Source organism: Phascolarctos cinereus, unplaced genomic scaffold, assembly GCF_003287225.1.
Source record: "Phascolarctos cinereus isolate Bilbo 61053 unplaced genomic scaffold, phaCin_HiC Scaffold_5;HRSCAF=322, whole genome shotgun sequence".
Lineage (NCBI taxonomy): Eukaryota > Metazoa > Chordata > Mammalia > Diprotodontia > Phascolarctidae > Phascolarctos > Phascolarctos cinereus.
This window is the reverse complement of record NW_027555958.1, coordinates 15234754-15255826: the sequence shown is the minus strand read 5'-3', so window position 1 is coordinate 15255826 and position 21073 is coordinate 15234754. Positions and strand designations below refer to the sequence as shown.

Genomic DNA, 21073 nt, shown 5'->3' with positions numbered 1-21073 from the left:
CGGGTTCTAGAGGGGATGGCGTACAACAGTGCTGACGTTGTTCTGCCAGCTGCAGCTGGCCGTGTCGCCTCCTGACTTAGTGTCACCAGGGTTAAAATAGAGTCCCCTTTGTGTGGTGAGCCTTGTTTTTAGAGTATTTCGGTGCATACGCTGGCCTGGGACAGTCAACCCCAAGACGTTGATCCATAGGAAAGCCACATGGCTTCTCGTATAGGAGGTCATTAAAAGTGTAACTGGGAGCTGAGACAGAATTCCTTCCTTATTGGCTGTTTTAAAGTGTATTTTTAAAATCAAACGCAGACATTTCAGGTCGTATCCCTGGAACGTAGTTGGCTGTCGGCACCTTGTCTTACCCTTCTCCTTCAGGACCGTTTCCTTCATCTTTTACAGAATGGCCTTGCAGCACGGGCATGAGGAGCTGGCTGACTGTTAGCAGGAGATGTTTGATATTTGAAAAATGGAACATCTGGGGGAAGCCATTGAAATTTTGTGGAAAGTTTTTTGAAAGTTGAAAATGTCAACACGATGTGCTCTAATGGTTTGACAGTTCTTAGTGATATTCCCAATATTGTTTTAAAAATTCGCATTTGGAAGAGTCTAGTTAGAGCAGGAATTCAAGGAAGCAACATATTCCCCAAACCTGCAGCAGTTCTGTTTTTAGAACTTATGCTCCCTAACTAAATTTGGTAAAATTTCAAAGCTTTATTTTTGGAAACTGTTGCCAGGCAGAGTCCGTGTTAACCATCCAGACAAGTTTGTGCATGCCCCGTGATGTTTTGTTTGCCCAGCACTCCTCCTGGCTTCGTGGTGCCACAGCAGAGCTCCAGCTCTCCATCCGAGCACCTTGACACCCCAGGTCAGGCAGCCCCTCCCCTGCTGTTCATGGTCCTTCACAAGCACTGCGGGCACATGTGTTTAGCAGGGATGGGCGGGTGATACAAGCCCCTGGTGATGTGCTTACTGACAGCCTTTTCCTGATGGGTGTTTAAAGTCATCTTCCTTTTACTTAAACCTGTCCCTCCTTTTTGGGGTTAGATAAAGCGCTTTGTAACACATCCTTGAGGGGTGTCAGCTGCTGTTTCTGTGCAGCTGTCAGTTTGTCTGGAGCATGGCACCTATCTTGAAGATTTAGGGAAAGCCACCTCTTGTGGCGCCTACCCATGGAATGCCCACAGGCCCTTGCATGCAGAATGAAAGAGGGAGAGGAAACTGGCGGCCTGTTATCCCCAAGTAGACCCCTCGCCTTTGTCTGCTTCTCAAGGCAGCGTGGCGTGTGGTGGCCACATTTCCAAGTCTTGATGGGGTGTTTACCACTGACACGTGGCTTTTGCCAACTGGAAACCTTCAACAAGTTAAGAGCATGTTTAGGAAGTACTCACTTTTATGTTGCATGTTAAGACTTACAGTATGATCTCACAACAAACCCCAATGAAGTAGGAAGTTCAAAGATTATCCCCGTTTTACTAAAAGGAAAACTGAGTCTGAAAAAAGCAGAATGGTGGCTCAAGCTCTCTTCGCTAGTAAGTGGTAGAGCAAGCATGCTGACCCAGGGTCTAACTGCAAATCCAATTAACCCTTTGTCCTCTCATGCTGCCATGGCTCTGACCTGATTCTTAGGATAGAATTTTCATCCGTTCATCCACTTAGAGATAGTAGGGATCTTAAAGGCCATCTGGTCTTCATTTCATAGGGGAGGAAATGGAGGCATAAAGTAGCTAAATGACTTCCCTGGAGTCACAGCTAGAAGGTGTCTGAGGTGGGATTTGAACCCAGGTCTTCCTGACTCCCAAGTCTAGTGCGCTCTCTACTGCATGAGGAAATTGAGTCCCCAGAAGTTGCATTGCCTTGCTCAAGGTTACAAGAGAAGTAAAAGGAAGAACCAGGGTTAGAACTCAAGTCCCGTGATGAAAAGCATTAGGCGTTTCCCAAGTTCAGCCTTCCACATTCCTATCTAGCTGGCAGAGAGGGGCTTTTTCAAGACCCCCAGACATTAAAAGCTCAATAGCCTGGTCTTGGATGACCCAGTTCTTTGGTCAGGATGAGAACCAGGGCACATGAGGAGAGTCCTGCTGCTGGTGGACAGGGAGGGACAGTGTCCTCATCTAGACTAGAGGTGTCGAACACGATGGCCACCAGCAACAGTGCAGGCGACATTACTCTCTCCAGCCACTAGGTTCAAATGTGATTGGGAAATAGTGAAATAAATTAAAACGTAGTAGAACGTAAACTATGTTCATACGTTCTAAGTCAGTCTGCGGCCTGCAGGGATGCTTGGCACGGTTTAGTGGCCCTGTTTCTGTCAGAGTTTGACACCACTGACCTGGACCAACCTAACCTCATCATTTTAGACACAAGGACTCCAAGATCCAGGCAACCTATGACTTCCCCAGGGAGACATCTCTTTCATTCACCGATATTTCTCCCCCTTCATTTCCACAGACTCCTACATCTGCTTCCTCCACTTACCTCGCCTAGTTGTTTTCTTCCTCTATCCCACCCCCATGTTAACTGTGGAAGAATGGGTAACTGTCACTTTCTGTCTAAAGGGGTTCGAGGCAGGGTGAGAGGGGGACGGAGGCTTGGGGCTCACTCCTGTCATGTCTGTCTCATATGGCCCATTCAGGGACCATGCTTCTAGAATAGGACAGAAGTGTCCAATTTTGGGATTTTGGACTATCATCATAGGTGTTTCGAGTTTGTTGGAACTTGTTGTCCAGAGGCCTAGTGTGGTCGGAGCTTAAATAATGGAGACCCTGCTAGACTGGAGAAGCAGGAGGCTAGATTCTCTCCAGAATCCCCCCCTAACACAGGGAGAACCTGGCTAGTTGAATGACTGAGGGCATGACTCCACTTCTGATTTGGAAAAGTGAGGGACGCTTACCTCAGGGAAGGAAGAAGTTAAAACACAAAGAAGGACCAAGTCTTTAAGGGCAGGCAAAGCATACAGACAAAAAGAATCGGCCTTTTCTGCAGCCCAAATCCTTCAGTACGTGGGCCCGTAAATGATGCTGTCTGGGACTCTGGGGCAAAGTGAGAGCTTGGTGGATTCAAAAATGCCAAAAGGCCGGTCTTTGGACACAAGGTTAGAAAACTTCCCCTTGAATTAAACTGTCAGTCATCCTAAAAGGCCTCTCCTCTGGATTTGATTCAGGTTGATGACAAAGGGAAGCTTGCTGGCAGACTTGGCCGGGGGGGGCCAGCAGCTTGTCAGGGAGTTCACATCCGCAGGCTTGGACTCAAGAGCAGGTGCCACAGGAGGAATGAGCATTTCTCTAAATGGACCAACTAGCTCATTCACTCCTCCTGTTGTAAAAGGACCATGTTGCTTCTTAGGCAGGTATGTTGACTTCCTTTTTCCCCAGGTGCTATTTAGAAAGGGATCCCAAGACATCTAGAGGTTCTGCCTCATTGTGCAAACTAGTCAGGGTCTAAGAGATCATCAAAAAGAGGTGGGGGGTTTTAGGAAATCTGGCAAGAGCAGAGTGGCCCAACGTTGCTGTTATGACCAGGAGAGCCCTTATTTTTGAATCATGGACCCTTCCTCTTGCCCCCCAGCCTGGGAGTAATAGGATCCTTGTAGACAGAATAATAAAAAGATAAAAATTATGACTGCCCACAAAGAAAACAAGGTGGATAGAAAATTTCTATTTATGCAGAGTAGGAAATGCAGTTTGACCCTTTCATGCCATATCTCTCCTCGATCTCTGTGTGAGCTCACATGGAGGTCAGAAGAAGCATTACAAGGACATTCAAGGTTTCTTTGAGAAGCATAGGAATCGATTGGGAGACATGGGAGATGCCAGCTCAGGACCTCCCTGCGTCTAAGAAGGTACTGTGCTCTATGAGTAAAGCAGAATCACAGAGCGAAAGGGAAATGTGAGCTACACAAATCTGGGGACATCTCCATCCCAAATGTTCGAGCAGACTATTTGTGCTGGGCCTGTGGCAGAGCGTTCCAAGCTTGTCAGACACACCGTACCTTGACCCCAACATCGTGATGTCATTGTCTTCGAGTACGAAAGATGACCAGCAGTCCTCCCTCTCAGAGCCCAGCTCCTCGGGGAAGGCTCTCTACACTTGTCTCTTTCGGATCTTCTCACTTCTTAGGCCCCTTCAGTGGCTTCCAAACTCATCACTCGGCTGAGCTCTAGTTGAGCTCTTGACAGCATCCAGTGGCCTTTTCTCAGTTGTCTTCACTCTTCTTGCCCTCTCTGTGACGTGTGACACTTTTCTCCTGGGTGTGTGTGCTGGCTTTTCATAATGCCGCCCTCTCTTGGGTCTCCTGCCTATTGAACTGCCACTTTTCCATCATATTCCTTACCCTGACTGAGAGTGTATCCCCAAGCTCCGTTCTGGACCTTCTCTTCTTCTCCCTCCCGATCAGCTCCCGTGAACGCAGTTGCCATCACGTTGCCATTCCCCCTTCCAGAGCTGTCCATCTTGCGAGTTCCACTTCTCCATCACCAGCTGCCTGTTGGACATTTCCATTTAGTTGTTCCATAGGTATCTCAGAATCAAGTATCCAAAACAGAATTCGTTACCTTTGCCCCCAAATCTCCATCCCTCTTCTTTCGAGTATGCCACCATCCTTCTATTCACACAAACTGGCAACATCACCACCGGCCCTTGACTCCTTGCTCACCCTCACCCCGCACATTCAGTCAAGTGCCCGATCTTCTAAATTCTGCATCTACGGCCCTTCTCGCATCTCTCCTTTCTCTCCACTCCCATGGCCACCAACCCAGGCCAGGCTTTCGTTACCTTTCACTGGGCTGTCACAGTAGGCTCCTTGTTGGTGGACCTGCTCCAAGTCTCTGCCCTTCCATTCTAGCCTTCGCCCTCTTGCCAAAGCCCGGTGGCCTGGCCATGTTACTCCCTTGCTCAGGAAGCTCGAGTAGCTCTCAGTCACCTCCAGAATCAAATGCAGATGCCTATATTGGTCTCAGTTGTTTCTCAGCTTGGCTCCAAGCTACTTTTCCAGCCTTATTCTTGGTTACTGCCCCTCGGCAAATGCTCAGGCCCAGCTCTCCTTCACACATGGCACTTCTCCCCCTGCTCAGTGCCTCCATGCCTGAAGTGCATGCCCTTCTCTCCTCTGCCTCTTAGAATCCCTCAGTTAGCTCCGGAGTTCCTCATACTTCTCCGTGAGGCCTTACCTGCTCTCCCCAGCTGCTAGGGACTTTCCCCCAGAGCTGTCCTGGACTGATGTCGCTTCCATTTTGTCCACGCTTGTCTCCCCTGTAGAATGGGAGCTCCCTGAGGGCAGGAGATGTTTCTTCCTCTCTTTCTTTCTCTCTTTTTGGGGGAGGGGTCATCTTCATTGTGCCCGACGTGTGGCACAGTGTCTGGCACGTTGGTACTTAGTAAGTGCTTACTGGTTGATTGATTGATTGGGCAGCAGCCCAGAAGCTGAACAAATGGCACGCGGAGAGTGACTGAGCCCAGAATGGGCCAGAAGGAGAGTGGGCTCGCCTAGCTGGGGGAGACTGCGGGGCTTGTAACGACTCCAAGCTTCTCCCTGGAATTAGGGCCCATCTCTTTAGCGAGGTTTTTCCAGGCTATGTGGCTCTGAGTCATGACAGCCCTTCAGATGCAAGACAGTTTTTTGTTTTTTTAAAAGTGTTGCTGTAGCATGGTGTAGGGGAAGCAGGGCTGATTGGAGTCAGAGGACTTGGGTTCAAATCTTACCTTTGACATTGCCTCGGTGATGTTGGGCAAGTCATTTAACTTCTCTGGGCCCCACTTGCTCATCTGTAAGATGAAGGAGCTGGCCTCGATGCCCCCTGACGCCCTGTCGTGGCTGACTGGGGATCCTCAACTTGACTCGTGGGTCTCAGCCCAGTCTTCAGTGGGCCATTCCTGACATCATCTTTGTAGGACTGTTCTTTGCTTTTCTGTTCTTCCCCAGTTACCTCCCATGGCTTCCATCCTCTCTGTGTTTGTTCGTTTGAAGTCTAAGTAGGTCAGCGAGTTCTCTGTTTCCATCTCGGTTTCTTTAGACAGCTATGAGGCTCCGCTGGCCTCCTTTTCTTCTCTGTAGTCAGTTCTAAGATGGAATGGTTACCTCCTCCCAAAGATCCCTATCGTGACTAACCCAGCAGATCCAGAATATACTTTCCCTTTGTTGCTTTTTCTGCCTTTTGACAAGTGAAGTTATCATTAAAGCAAGTTCAGTTGGTAGCTGGCCACTCTGACTATCTGGGGCCTCCTATGTCTGGATATCTGAAGTGAGTCATGCCTCTTTGCAAAATAATCTTCTCAAATGTAGACTTAAGCATTGTGACTATACAGAGATGACTCTTCTTGGACTTACTTAGTGAAGTTGGTTTTTTTGGTCCACACCTGTGATTTTGCAAGTGTGGGGAATTCCTGGTGTAGAGACGTCCTCTGCTGAGGCAGATCTAAGATCTGCATCTTATGTAACCAGGAGTTTAGAGAGTTGTCTGGGGCACTGAGAGATTTAAGTGACTTACCCAGGGTGACACAGCCAGGAAGCGTAGAGGAAGCACTTGGACCCAGGGCTTCCTGAGGGACTCCAAGGCTGGCCTGTAGCCACTATCCCATTCTGCCTTTCGGTTTTGAAAGATGAATAGACTGAAAAACAGGAAGGAAAGAGAAAGAAAGCAAACACAATTCAAAGACATTTTCACCTTACATCATAATATCTCTCTGCTCCTTCCTATTCCTGCCAGAGGAAATGATATTTGGAACCTCCAGGCCCTTTCTTGGATGGAAGTATTGGTTTGCGTTGAATGTTTCATTTCTTGTATAGTAAAGACATTAAAACAACAACCGCCATTTTCCTTTTTTACTTAAATTATTTTTAGATGTAGCTCTGTGGGCAGTGGAGTATTATTTGGTGTCCTGATTCCTTGGGATTCTGCAGATCTTTTAGATAAACACAGTTCTCTGGACTCTTATTTTACTTTATGCCACATTGTACGTTGTCTTATGTATTATGATTATTTGTAAATTTGCCTTCGCTCCCTTGCTAGATTGCAAACTCCTTGAGGATAGGAAGCAGGTCCCATTTGTTTTTATCACATCTTGCCCCTAGGGGCACTAGACCAAACACTTGTTTGCTCAGTGGTTACAGTGAATAGATTTCGGCGGCAGCTCTGATGGAAGGCTGGATCTCCTGTAAGCAGCTTGATTTCATTACTTTGTACAGTAGTGGAGTGGTCACCTGGAATAACTTTTGTAGACTGTAGCTTAGGTATTTTAGGGATATGAAAAACACTTAATATCTCAGCCTCGGAATTCTCATCTACAAAATGAGGGGGTTAGGCTGAAGGACTTCTGAGGTCCATTCCAGCTCTAAATCTGTGATCCTATAATCAGCTGAATGTGGGGATGCCAAACAGATGTTACCATTTAAAGGCCAAGTGAGGCTTTCAAGACCTTGCCACAGAATTCTTCTTATTTGGGAGTTTTCCATAATGTCTCTAAAGTCTAGTTGGGAGACAGATTGTATACTAGAATTTTCCCCTGGCCAGTTCTGCTGATCACTGCGATGGAGAGTTAAATGCCTGAAACTCTTTTGGAAGTAAGCAGTGAGTCGGGGGAAGGAAATTTTGGTGAATAAGAAGAGTATTGCCAGAGAATTGGTTTATAATAGAAGCTAATACAAGCTCACTCGTTAAAAATCTGCAGAGAAAGATGTTGGAAAATTACAAGAAATATTGCTTCATTAAACATGGAAAAACAGCACTGGGGGAAATGAAGCTCCAGAAAGTTTGTCATGATAACAACTGAGCCAGAAGACTTATAGGTGAAAGGAGATGGAAGACAGCGGATGGAAGTGAAAGGGGACAGAAGAGCCAGCGTTTGTATCATGACCTGGAGTCAGAAGGATTTCTGGAAGTTGAATCCAAGAAGAGTTGCATCCTCCAATAAAATACAAGATCCTTGAGGGCAGGGGCTGTTACATCTTTGTGTTTATAGCCCCTTGCCCAGCACAGTGTCGCCCACTTGGCTAGCACCTAGTAAATGTTTGTAGAATTCAGGTGGAGTGGAAATAACACATAAGAAAGATCCTGGCAAGTGTTGTTGGACCTAAGGAAACTTGTGGCTCTAAAGCTGGAGGACTTGGGTTCAGATCCTGCCCCCGATACTTCCTGTCTGTGTGGCCTTGGGCATCTGACTTCACCTTTCTGGGCTTAGTTTGCTCATCTGTAAAAATGAGGGAATAGGATAAGAAGGCCTCTGGGGTCTCTTAAAATCCTGTGATCTCGTAAAAATATAAAGAAGGAATATATATGAGCATCATTTTGGAGCACTGGATACATGTATCCAAGTAAGATCTTTGTACTCTAAAAGAAAGAAGAAGCTCCCAAAGAGATGGTGAGAGAGGGGACATCGACAACCACCGATCTAAATGCCCATTTTTTCTTCTGTTTCAAGTCTTTTGAGAGTGGTATATGTATGTTCTGATAATATCTCAGACCACAGATAGGAAATTGATTTAACAGATCACCTCCTGAGAGTCAGACAGATGAGCGGTCTGAAGAACGTAAGGAGTAGCGGAGGTCGTTGATTACAAGAGCATTTGACTTTGTAGGGCCAAAGTCAGCCTCAATGGCTCTCCTCCCACAAAAGGTCCTTCCTTATAGTTAGATGGCACTTGAAAAGATCTGGTGTGTTCCACAAGCTCGCTGAGAGTTAACCTGATTTTTAAAAAATCTTCTGAGAATTGCTAGTTTCTGATCTGCAGCCAGAGAGTTATCAGGAGCCTTTGGATATTAAAAAGATGGACAGGCAACTTGGGAGCATCGTCGATGCGACGCAGGTTCCCAAATGCAGTGCTCTCCAGTGTTAGCTTCCTGTTCTGTTCTGCAGCTGGCTTTATTGGCCACAGAGTTCCACGATGCAATAACAGAATTGGAGAGTTGGAAGGGACCCCAAGGGGCACCAAGTAACCCCTACACACAAGGACGTCCCTTGTAATGTCCCTAAGAAGTGATCAGCTTGTCCAGTCCACCTCAGAGCTCTCCAGAGAGGAGGAACCTACCGCCTTTGGACAGCTCTGATTGGCAGCAACTGTTTCCTGAATTCCAGCCTAAATCTGTGTCTTCGTTAGCTTCCACCTCTTGTCCTGGTTCTGTCCCAGGGGGCCAGACGGAACAAGCCTCAGCTCCCTCCCACAGTCTTATTTTAAAAGCAGCCCTGAGGCTTCTCTTCCCCAGCTCAGTAGCCTAGCTCCTTCACCTCGTTCTCAGATGACCTGGACCACTACCATCCCCATTGCCTTCCCCTGGCTGGTCTCCAGCTTATCACTGTCCCTCCTAAAGTAGGAATTGAGCAGAGTGCTCTATAGCAGAGGGCAGAGGGAGAAGCCGGGCCTCTCAATACAGCCTCAGATCCAATGAGTTTTTTTGACCACCACATTGAACTGCTGACTCAGACTGAGCTTATGGTGCCCTTAGACCCCCAGCTCTTCTTCAGATGAACTGCTTCCCTCATCCTGTATGTGTAGGGTTAAGAGCGTATGGTTATCATCAGTGAATTTCATCTTATCAGATTCAGCCCAGTGCTGTCGCCTCTCATGATCTGTTATGAATCCTGACTCTATCATCCAGCTGGGCCTCCCAGCTTTGTGTCCTATAAAAATGAGCATGCCATTTATGTCTTTATCCCAATCACTGATAAAAAATGTTCAGTCACATAGGGTTAAGTACAGATCTCTGGGCCTCCCCACTGGAGTGTGCTCTACCCTAGTGCCACTGAGTGAGAATTAACTACGTGTTGAGTCTCGGCATTCAAGCCCAGATGGTGATGACCCGTTACCCTCATGTAATTGTAATGACTAGTAGTCCATAACTATCTGTCTTCATCAATGAATAAAACGGGATGCTTTATCAACTTCTGTTTCAAAGCCTAGGTGAACTAGATGGATGGCAGTCCCCTCATTTACAAGTTTAATAACCCTGTCAAAAAAAAAAAGAAATAAGGTTAGTCTGGCATGACCTGTTCTTTGTCATCACCTCTTCACTCACTAGCGATTCATCTTTCTGATATCGAAGCCAGAACTGTCCCAGAAGTCCAAGTGAAGTGCACTGCCTTACAGTTTGCAGATTCTGCTCTCTTACCGCCTTAGAAAATTGGGGCCACATTCACTTTTCTGTGGTGGTGCCTTGCCCCTTTCCTGTGGTTTTCGCATCTGGCTGACACTGGCACAGCAGGCCTATGTGGTAGTTCAATGCTGGAGGAACTGGTTCCTTTGGGCCCCAGGGTTTGAATCCATCGAGGACAATGAGGTACCTTCTTATTAATCTGACTTGTCTTAGCTATCCAAGCCCAAGGAGTCATTTTTTTCCCTCTTGTTTCCAGTGTTTCTTGGCAGAGAAAGCAAGCCAAATAAAGATTGAATAGCTCTGCTTAATTGGCAGCCAGGAAAGCAATTACAGTATTAGACAGCATTAGAAGATGCGTAAGGTCCAGGAATAGGGCCGGGATGGAGAGTGGTTCTGCATCCTCCTTCAGTCAGACCACATCTGGAATGTCGCGGTCAGGTCTTGATGCCATGTTTTAGGCAGGATATCAGTAAGCTGAGGAGTATCCAGAGGAAGGGGACGAGGACGAGCAAGGGCTTGGAGATCATATTGTATGATGGTCAGTTGAAGGACCTGAGAATGGTTGGCCTAGAGCAGACCCAGGAAGGATATAACAATTCACCTCCCTTTAGCTGTCAGAAAAGCTGGCTCCTGGATAAAGGACTTGTTCTGCTTGGCTCCAGAAGGCAGAACTGGGAGCGGTGTGGGGGAGTTGTAGAAGCAAACTTAGGGGTGAAATAAGAAAAAACTGCCTTAAAATAGAAGGGATCACTTTAGCAGGTCGTGGGTTCCACCTCATTGGTACTCCCTACACGGTAAATTCCAGTCAGTCCTTGGATGAGATAGCAGCTTGATCAGCTTTGAAGTCCATTACAGCTTGGCCCCAACCTACCTTTCTGTATTGGTGCATCACTGTTTCCTTTCCTGTTCCCCGTGATCAAGCCAACTGACCTTCCTGCTTTCCTCACCCACTCCATTCCATCTTCTGTCTTCTGGCCTTTTCTCTGGTTGTCGCCCTAGCTCTGGAATCCATTCTCACCTTACCTCCACCTTTGACAATCCCTTGTTTCCTTCAACTCACAGCTGCTTCCCCCAATTTACCTTGTATAGCATAAAAGATAGAGTGCTGTCACACTTCCTTAATGAAATCCGTGTCTCCCCAGAAGAGTTTGGCCCAGAATTCTGCACATCGCAATAGCCAAATGGTTGAGTGGGTGAAGACTGCATGTGCCAAGGCTTGTGAGGTGCCATTGGATAGGTAGACGCTTGAGTTACTCTGTGAGTACCTGTACCTTGGACAGGCCCTACTTGAGCCCAGAATTTAATAGAAGAGTAGACTGACTTGCACTTGTGAAAAGGGCTTTCAGCAATTCTGGACCACCCCTTGCTGTCAGGAGTCTTATTTTCTTTTCTTTTTTTTTTGGGGGGGGGCTAGGCAGAGGGGTTAAGTGACTTGCCCAGGGTCACACAGCTAGTAAGTGTTATGTGTCTGAGGCTGGATTTGAACTCAGGTACTCCTGAATTCAGGGCCGATGCTCTATCTACTGCACCACCTAGCTGCCCCAGGAGTCTCATTTTCTTGATGATACTGTAAGGACTCCTGGTCTTGGGACACTGAGATCTCAGGAAAATCCCAATTGTAGGTGACCCAAATGGCAATAGAAGAATCAGATTTTTCTCTGATTTTTGCACATTTATGTTTATCGAAATGTTTATTGTCTTTTACTTTAAAAGTTCTTCCAGTGGTGCATAAACTGTTCTAGTAACCTCAGGAACTATATAGTTACCATCAGGAAATATTGTAGAAATTATGGCATTAAATTCAGAGCAGACAGTGAGGTGTGTGATCTTCAGAGTGCACTTGCTTATCTTTTGTGACCTGTTTTTTAAAGCGCTTTGACTCCTGCAGATCTGCCACCAACTTGCGTAAGACAGTGAGGGACCCCAGCAAATACAAGATCGTTCAAAAGGTTTCAATGAACAAGCATTTATTAAGAGCTTACTACGTGTCAGGCACTGGGCTAAGGGGCTAGGAATACAAAAGAAAGGCAAAAGCAGTCCCTGCCCACAAGGAGCTCAGAGTCTAACAGAGGAGGTGCTATTGGAACATTATGTACAAATAAGACATATAGATATCTGGTCAACTGGAAATAACCTCAGAGGAAAGGAGGGCGTGGGCAGGGCCAGCCTGGGAAAGACCTGCTGTGGAAGGTGGGATCTGGGCTGAGCCTCTTCAGAAACCAGCCTCTGGACAAGGAAATGTGGGACATAGACTTGGCTAATAAAAGGGTCAGATGATGGTTCCATCTTTAAACTGCTTTGAATTGGTTTAGAATGGCATGTTCTTGCCTTCGGGTGTGTGGCTCTCTGTCACTTGGCTTGACATGAGTTCTGCTTACTCAGTGACGGTTTGAAGGAGGACACATGGATTTCCTGTTAATCTGTTCCCTTCTCTCTCTTTCTCTCTCTTTTTTGGTGCCTTCAGTGGTGTTTCATGCCCCGCCTCCAGCCAAGATCAAGCGTGAGCTGCACAGCCCATCTGCCGAGCTGTCCTCCTGTAGCCATGAGCAAGGCCTTGGTGCTAACTATGGCGAGAAGTGCCTCTACAACTATTGGTAAGTAGCTGGGGGGCCGGGCCAAGGCCCCATGGGAGCGTGGGATGTATGGGGCATCCTCTCCAGGGCCCAGCCCATTAGGAGATGCAGAGATCCCTGCGGCTCAAGGAGCCTGAGAGGCTAGAAACAATCCCCTTCAAAGCCCTCCAGTATGTGGATCCCTCCTCCTCTCCTGCCCCCTCCCCCTTTAGGTCTGTCCTATGTTAATGTGAACTTTAAACGCCAGAGATGTGATCTAGAAATGGGAACAGATGCAGAAGGCCTTGCCGCTGTGCCCTTTACTTAAGGAATATCCAGGCCTGTGGGAATAGGGGTTACTTGAAATCATCCTTTGCTCTAAATACAGTAAATGTAGATCTGCCTGGCAAAGGAGGGTATGGGAGGGGAGAAGTCATGTTATTTCTAGTAATGTTCTAGCAGAAATAAACTCTTGGGTAGAAAGCCTGGTTCATTCCAGGTCATTCTAACAAAATACATTATACAGTATATAATATATTAAAGGGAACCTATGGGTGGTATATGTGTGTTTCCTCATCCTCTGAAAAAAAAAAAGCCCTAATGATTATTTAAAAGAAAAAACCGGAAGCAAGCAAGGGCTAAAATTATCTTTGAGAAAATCACTCCAAGTGTTAAGTCTGTGATGTAGCCACTTTTCTGAGGTACAAGCGTTCCCTTGGGGCTGCCAGCAATTTCACTGTGTTAATGCTCTCACTTCCTGGCAACAATGAGATGCAGAGAAGCCTTGGAAGGGGCAGGGGGGGCAGGCTAGCGGCCTACTTGCTGCATTACGGTCCTTTTCCTTTTTTCTTCTGTTTACAGTGCCTACGATAGGAAGCCCCCCTCTGGGTTCAAGCCATTAACCCCTCCCACCACCCCCTTGTCACCAGCCCATCAGAATTCCTTGCTACCCCCTCCCGCTTCTGTGCAGGCTTCAGCCCACGCTGCCACGGCAGGCCCTGTGCAAGGTGTAGGCCCAGCCCCTGCCCCCGTCCCCGTTCCCGCTCCAACTCCCGTCCCTGCCCCCCACGCCCTTCATGAACCCAGACAACAGCAGCAAACCTTTGCCATCCCTCGGCCACCACATCAACCCATGCCGATGCCAAAGATGATGCCCGAGAACCAGTATCCATCTGAACCAAGGTAGGCTCCAGTTTGGGTCCACATCCCTGCCCTTTGGCCTTTCTCCTCTGCCACGTGCCCAGGAATGCCGCTATCTAGTCTCTTGCTGTCTGAGCCCTGGGTACCAGCCCTCATAATGTCTCGGTCTCCTTGGGCATCAGAGACGTGCCCTGTGGTTCATAGACATCTTGCCATCTTGGTGAAGATGGCCAGGAAGGGGGAAATGATGCTGTCCCCATTGGAGAGAGGCAGATAGAGACGTTCACTGTTAGACAGGTCAGCACAGGGCCCTCCCCCCAGCCTGGGGCTCACCTCGGGCTTCTTTCCTCCTAGTCTATCACTAACAGCCAGCCAAGGCCTGGGGGTTGTCTGCCTGGTGTTCTCTCATTGCCTTGTGCATTTATAGTGGGGCAGGTCTCCAAAAGCCAGTCTCAGCAGACAGCTTCATTACTTATCTTAGCCAAGTACCTTATTTATAAAAGGTGGTGTGGTGCATGCAGTGAACAGAGCTTTGGATTTGGAGTCAGGCAGCCCTGGGTTCAAATCCTGCCTCAGACATTCACAGTGGCACCGAGCCTCTCTGGGCCTCTGTTCCCTCATCTGTAAAACAGAAAGGTTCGTCTCAGCAGCTCTGAGGTGGCTTCCAACTCTAAACCCGGGAGCCTGTTCGAATGACCCACCTCACAACAGAAATCTCCTGCCTCTGTGGCAGTGCTTTCTCTGCTTTCCTACGAGAAAGATGGAGGTACAGAGACCCGTCCAGGATCATGGAAAAGCCAAAGCTGGCTTCTGCACTCCCGGCCAGTTAAAATCCAGGGCTTGAGGTGTTTCTGAATTCACTCCTGTCTGACATCTCCTCTCCCCACGGAAAGCAGTAGGACTGTTGGAGGTGAAGTGGGCTCAGATTGCATGTCAGGTTCCATAGATGAGTCACGGACCCACCTGGGGTCTTCCCAGCCATGGGATGTGGGCAGGTCACTTACTGGCTCCTAGCCTCAGTTTCCCCACGTACGAAGTCATCCCTCTGATACCTCTCCTGTCTCCCCACTTTCCTTCCCTGGCTGCTAGGAAGATCAATGAGAATAAGAGGTTTGTAAAAACCACGAGGTTGCCTCAGAAATGGGAGCTGGGGCAGTGGCAGCCTCGGGGCTGCTGCTGCCCTGGTCCTGACCAGTAAGATGGGCCGCCTTCCCTCCTGGGCTTGAGAAGGGAAGGGCCTGGCTGAGGCCTGGATCTGTGGTGTACCGGGAAGGCTGCTGCCACCACCTTTGGTTTTAAATGAAACACCAGGTTCTTCCTTCCCTTCTTTTCCTTTTCCCATAAAGGCACCAACAACGTAAACTGAACGTTGACAGTCTTATTTCTGGTGGGGGATGGCGGGAGTGGTTACTAACAGAAGACCCCTCTTGCCTTGATTGGCTAGGAGATGGTGAGGCATTTACTCATTCCACAAGTGTGTACTAACCATCTGTGCTAGGTGCTGGGGACACAGACAGACCGAGAGCAAGGGGGAGGCTCTACTCTATCTGGACAACCATTGCTCAGGGGAAGTGATTTCAGTTAACATTGGTAAACATTCGGGAAGGCCCTCTTATTTCTGAAGCACCTTGGATGCGGTCCAGAAGGAGCATGGCGTAAGAGCCCAGCTTCCTAACTCCTCACCGGCCTCGCTGATCCAGCCTTTGAGATGAAGCCTGCCCAAGCCCAGCTCTGCCACTGTCCCCTTAACGCTGGATGAGGTTCTGCCCACGGGGAGCTTAGAGTCTAGTCTGAGAGAGAAGAGCTGTACAAAAGCCTAGCATATAATTGGGAGTGTAGAAGGTGTCACAAAGACAAGGTTCCCAGCGCTGTGAGATGTCAAAAGAAGGAGAGAAGAGTTCCAGGCTTGGGAGCCAGGGAAGGCCAAAGTTGTTAGATGTGTTTAGAGAACCAGGATATTCCAGCTTGCCCGCCCTGGGGTCTGTCTGAAGGAGGCAACAGAAAATGGAGGGGAAAAGCTTGAGTGGATCCCCAGGAGGAAGAAGGGCCTTCCATGCAGGGAGCGAGCGAATAAATTCCGTTCGGTTCGGTAAACATTTATTAAGCGCCTGCTACGTGCCAGGCACTGTGCTAAGTGCTGGGGATACAAATAAGAGAAAGACGGACAGCATCTGCCTCAAGGGGCTTGCAGTCTAATGGGGGAAGACCACACACAAAAGGAACCTGGGGAGGGGGCAGGGGATCCTGGGGACCTGCTGATGCCAACATTTGAGCCCTCTACGAAGGAAGGCTTTGGAAAGAGTTCATTGCCTTCCAGTCAGAGGGGAGAGGCAGTGGAGAATTCATGAATTCACGAAAGTAAGAAGAAGCATTTATTAAGTGCTAACTGTATGCCAAGCACTGCTAAAAGGGCTGGAGTCCTGAACACCAAAGTAAAGTGCCCTGCTCCCCTGGTTAGCCCTGGGATCAAATATAAAGCCTCTGTTTCATGTCAGAGGCCCTTCCCAAGCAGACACTTCATTGGTTACTGGTTTTCTTAATATTTACTCCCCTGCAAACATTGGCTTACTCCCTGTTCCTTCATCTTTGACCACCGGGCCTTCCTTTGCTTCAGGCCTGGAATATTCTGCCCGCTCCCCCTTGCCTTTTAAGATTCAGCCCAGATCCCACCTTGTGCCTGCCCATCCCAGCCAGGACCTTCCCTCTGAGACCACCTTCCACACACTCTGGAGATGCTTGATGTCTCCAGTTAAGTACGAGGAAGAAGATTCAGCAAAGGAGCATGATGAGAAGGTGCAGTCGGACAGGTAGGAGAGCCAGGAGAGAGCAGAACTCCAGGAGAAGAGGGTGCTTAAATGGCCAAGGCTGCAGAGAGGTCGAGAAGGATGAGGCTGGAGAAGAGAGCCCAAAAGTGCGTTTACATACTTTCCCCAGTAATGATGAGCCATCCAGCTACCCTGACCCAGCCCTCTAGCTTCCCTGGTGGCCAGTATGATGAGTACATTCAGCTTTTGTTATTCAGTCATGGAGTTGTATCCGGCTCTGCAGGACCCCCTGGACCATGGCACACCAGGCCTTTCTGTCCCCCACTATCTCCTGAAGTCTCTCCAAGTTCATGTTCAGAGCTTGCAGGACACAATCTATCCATCTTATCCTTTACTATCAGCTCCTCTTGCCTTCAGTCTTTCCCGGCATCAGGGTCTTTTCCAGTGAGTGCCATCTTCTCATTATGTGTCCAAAGCATTTAAGCTTCAGCTTCAGTATTTGACCTTCCAGTGAATCGCCTGAGTCAGTGTCTTTAGGTATTGACTGATTTGATCTCCTTGCTGTCCAAGGGACTCTCAAAAGTCTGCTCTAGCACCACAGTTTGATACTGTCGATTTGGCCGCGCTCGCCTTTCCTTATAGTCCAACTCTCACAGCCATACGTTGCTATTGGAAAAACCATAGCTTTGAGCATGTGGACCTTTGTCAGCAAGATGGCGTCTCTGCATTCCACTGTCCAGATTTGCCACAGTTTTTCCTTCCAAGGAGCATGGGTCCTTTAATTTCATGGCTATAGTCACTGTCTGCAGTGATCTTTGAGCCCAAGAGTATACAATCTGACACTATTTTCATTTCTTCTCCCTCTGTTTGCCAGGAAGTGCTGGCATCACTTCTTGCCCATAGTGTAGATGTAATGATCATCTGAATTTAAATTCACCCATTCTCATCCATTCGGGTTCACTCACACCTGAGATGACAATGTCTAATCTTTCTGTCTCCTGTTTGACCACATCCAGCTTACCTTAGTTCGTAGATCTTATATCTCACATTCCAGGTTCTCACGCAGTATGGATCTTCACAGCATTGAGCTTTCCTTTTGTCACCAGAGGCATCCGCAGCTGAGTGTCCTTCAGCTTTGGCCTCACCCATTCGTCAATATTGGAGCTGCTTGTAGTCGTCCTCTGCTATTCCCCAGTAGCCCATTGGACACCTTCCGACCTGAGGAGCTCATTCTCCAGTGTCATCTCTCTTATCATTTTAGTCCTATCCATGGGGTTTTCTTGGCAAAGATGCTTTAGTGGTTTCCATTTTCTCCCCTCCACCCCACCTCCGTGGATCACCATTTGTCAGAACTCTCCACTATGACCTGTCCATCTTGGGTAACCCTGCACAGCCTACCTTCTGGTTTCATTGAGCTATACAGGCCCTTCCACCATGACGAGGTAGTGATCTGGGGGTGACTGGAGATAAAGCTGGGCTATCATTCTCCTAGTTTCACTAACATTGCTTCTCCAACCACTGTTGCTTGTGTGGGAGATTTATGCAAACAGATAGATGGAAGTCTTCTTAACAGTGTAAATTAAGCTCCCATCGTTAGAAATTAAATAATATATTCTTGTGGAGAATGTTTGTGCTGTGTAGTTGAAGAAAAAATGGGGACCCTGGGCAAAATTGTGAAATGTGTCTTTGGTCTGCTGGTTCTTTGTGTCTTTGAGGCACCTTCTCACTCCTTAGTGGTGTCTCTCCCACACCATCCCTCCACTAAACAAGCCAATGATAGGGCATTTCTGTGTGTATTACTGTAAGAGAAGTGTGGGGGCAAGTCAAATGGGAATCTCAGAAAAAGATGTTGAAAACTAGGAATTGGAGCATCATAGTCCAGAAGTATTGGGGGCCCGAGGTGGGATGGGGTGACATTTGTCCCCTTAATTATCCGAGAAAGAAGAATTGGATGACATGTCTTTCTTTCTCAAATTCACCTTATTAAGGGATTATACTCCCTGGAATGTACTTTTGGAGCCTGGCACTCAGGCCCCCCTGGTTCTACCTGCCCTGGGGAGAATAGGGAAGAGGCAGTACCAACCCCAGCTGCATGCCTTGGTAAAGCAGGGCCTTCCATAGGGTACAGCGGCCCAGAGCAGGCCCCTGCCTGGCTTTGAAACCTCTGAGTTAGCCGCCTGCTAACTGTTGCGAAAGCTTTGAGATCCTGGGACCCTGGGCTCTGCCACTCACCCTGCCCAGTCGTCGCCACGCGTGTGCTCAAGCTCCCTCCCGCCTTGTCTTCCTCGAGGAGAATGGAAACTTTTGGAGAGCAAGAACTGTCTTGGTTGTTTCCCTTAGCATGGGCCCTAGCACCTAGTAATAAACGCTCGTTTGTTACCTTATCCATAAGTTAATATTGGGCCCTGTAAAAGGCCAAGATGCTGTTCTTGTAAAATGAGCAAGAGGCCGCTTCCCCAGTGACCCTTAACTGTGTGTTCACCAAAGGCCGCCTGCCGTTAAAATGATTAGGTATGCTTGAGTAATTTGACTTCGACATTTCATTTCTGTAGCATTAAAGCATATGACTGACATTCCCGAAGGGAGGGGATCCACGTAGACGTAGCAAGAACTACCAGGAGGAAGCTCGTGAGGGAGATGCCCAGGGCAGCGGGAGCATCTCGGCCCCCCATGGGGTGGGACCAGTGGATGGGAGGTGTCCAAGTGGGGGGAGGCCTGAGTGTCCAGAGATCATCTATTTTAGACTTCCTCAGATTGAGCCAAGATTGCTGTCTCCCAGCCCCTTCAGAAGCGCGTGCCAAAGGAAGCCACAGACAGCTGTTCTTGGTATGGGTCCACCTCTCGCTGCCCCCTCGGTTGGCATCAGCTCTAACCCAGTTATCCCCCACGTAGGAAGAGCTGAGAGAATTCAGGTGTTTGTATCAGGCGGTGCGGTCCCCTCTTTGTAAGAGGAGAATATTAATCACTTTAGAGTTATCTGCCTTTCCATTTGGCGGTGATGAAAGTGGAGGTAAAATACCACTTTTGGTGGCCCAGATGGAGGCTGAACGGTGAGGTGAGGTTCCCAAGGTTGCCAGTCACGAAGGGGCCTCCTGGCCCAGTCGGGCTCGTTTTCCCTTAAGTTTGCCTGTTATTGATGTGCTGATTGGCCATGTTTTCCCCACTGTATTCCTGGGAGCCGAAGAATGCTTGGTGATGTACGACCAGCCCTGCCTGGGGCTGCTTAAGGATTACCCCCAAGTTTAGGCACATTGTACCAGCGGTAACATAGGAGGTCCTGGGTTCAAACCTTGACTCTGCCGCATGCTGCCGTACCTCTCTGGCCTGTGAAATGGAGAGAGGAGGTGACCTCCACAGAATCCCCATGCAGTTTTTGCTCCTTGTTTGTTTCTTCACCCGCTCATCCTACGCACCTTGCAGTCCGGCTCCCAGCCCTCCCCGTTCTGTTGCAGTTGCTCTAGAGGAGGCTCCCAGAAGCTGTTGGTCGCCAGATTCAGCAGCCTCTACGTCCTCTCTTTCTTTGGTTTGACATTGCTGACTCCACCATCCAGTGTGAAATTCTCTTCTCTCTGGACATCCGGAACATTAGGCTGTCCCGGTTCTCCTGTTACCTCCTCCAGTTACTGCTCTGTGTCCTCTGGCTCTCCTTCTTCCTCCCCCATCTCCAAATGTGGGCACAGCCCCGAGGCTCAGTTCTCAGCCTTGTTTTTCTCTCAGCAGCTCGGTTGGTCTACCCCCAGCTACTAGGCCAGTCTTCCTAAACCACCAGTTTGTCCAGCTCGTCCTACCTGGTCAAAACCCTTCTGCCGGTCCCACTGCCTCTGGAATTCAAGGGCAGATCCTTTCGTTCAGAGCTCAGGTCCTCCACAGTGGGGTCCTTACTGCCTTGACTGTACAGGGAGCCAGGTACCGAGCAGTCGTTAAGCACCTGCAGTGTTGAATAATGCTGCAGTCGGATCTTCCTCTACTTTCTTACACAAACCCTATTCTCTGGCTAACTCGTGCCCCTAGCGGTGCTGTGCGTGTTGTCCCGCCACGAGGTACTTGCTGCTTTCCTGGGATGTCTACCAGCCTCCTGCTCTCCGTTTGTCTCAGTCTTACTCTTGGTTCACGGCTCAGTGCCGTTCCTGCGCGCTCCCTGACCCGCTCTCCTGACAGATTTTTTTTTTCCTTACATTAGACTTCAGATTGGTGAAATCTTAATCCGAAGTAAACCTTACTCTCTCTGGGATACAATGACACCTCCAAAGAGAGTAAAATCCCCTTACTCACCAGAAGAAAAGAAAACCTGTTTAATTCATAAACAGTTCAACAAATATTTGTTAAGTTGCTTACAGCTTGCAAGGCATTGTGCCTAGGCACTGAAGGTACCATGACAGAAAGTTGATAGCCCCTGCCCTCAAGGAGCTTATGGACAGTGGAAAGAGTGATGGATTTAGAGTCAGAGGACCTGAGTTCAAATCATGGCACTGTCCCTTACCGTCCGTGTGACCTTAGGCAAGTCATTTAATCTTTTGAGACCTCAGTTTCCTCATCTGTAAAA

The 21073-nt window shown here is 48.4% G+C and overlaps 1 protein-coding gene across 3 annotated transcripts in view; it reads left to right on the top strand.

The window, feature by feature from the left end:
- Positions 1-21073, top strand: part of ETV5 (ETS variant transcription factor 5) — a 71563-nt gene that overhangs the window by 17053 nt on the left and 33437 nt on the right. For all 3 annotated transcript variants that reach the window (XM_078154691.1, XM_021005653.2, XM_021005654.2), the window contains 2 exons: positions 12538-12667; positions 13487-13807. In XM_078154691.1, coding sequence (XP_078010817.1) covers positions 12538-12667; positions 13487-13807 — 451 coding nt within the window. The remainder of the gene's footprint in view (positions 1-12537; positions 12668-13486; positions 13808-21073) is intronic.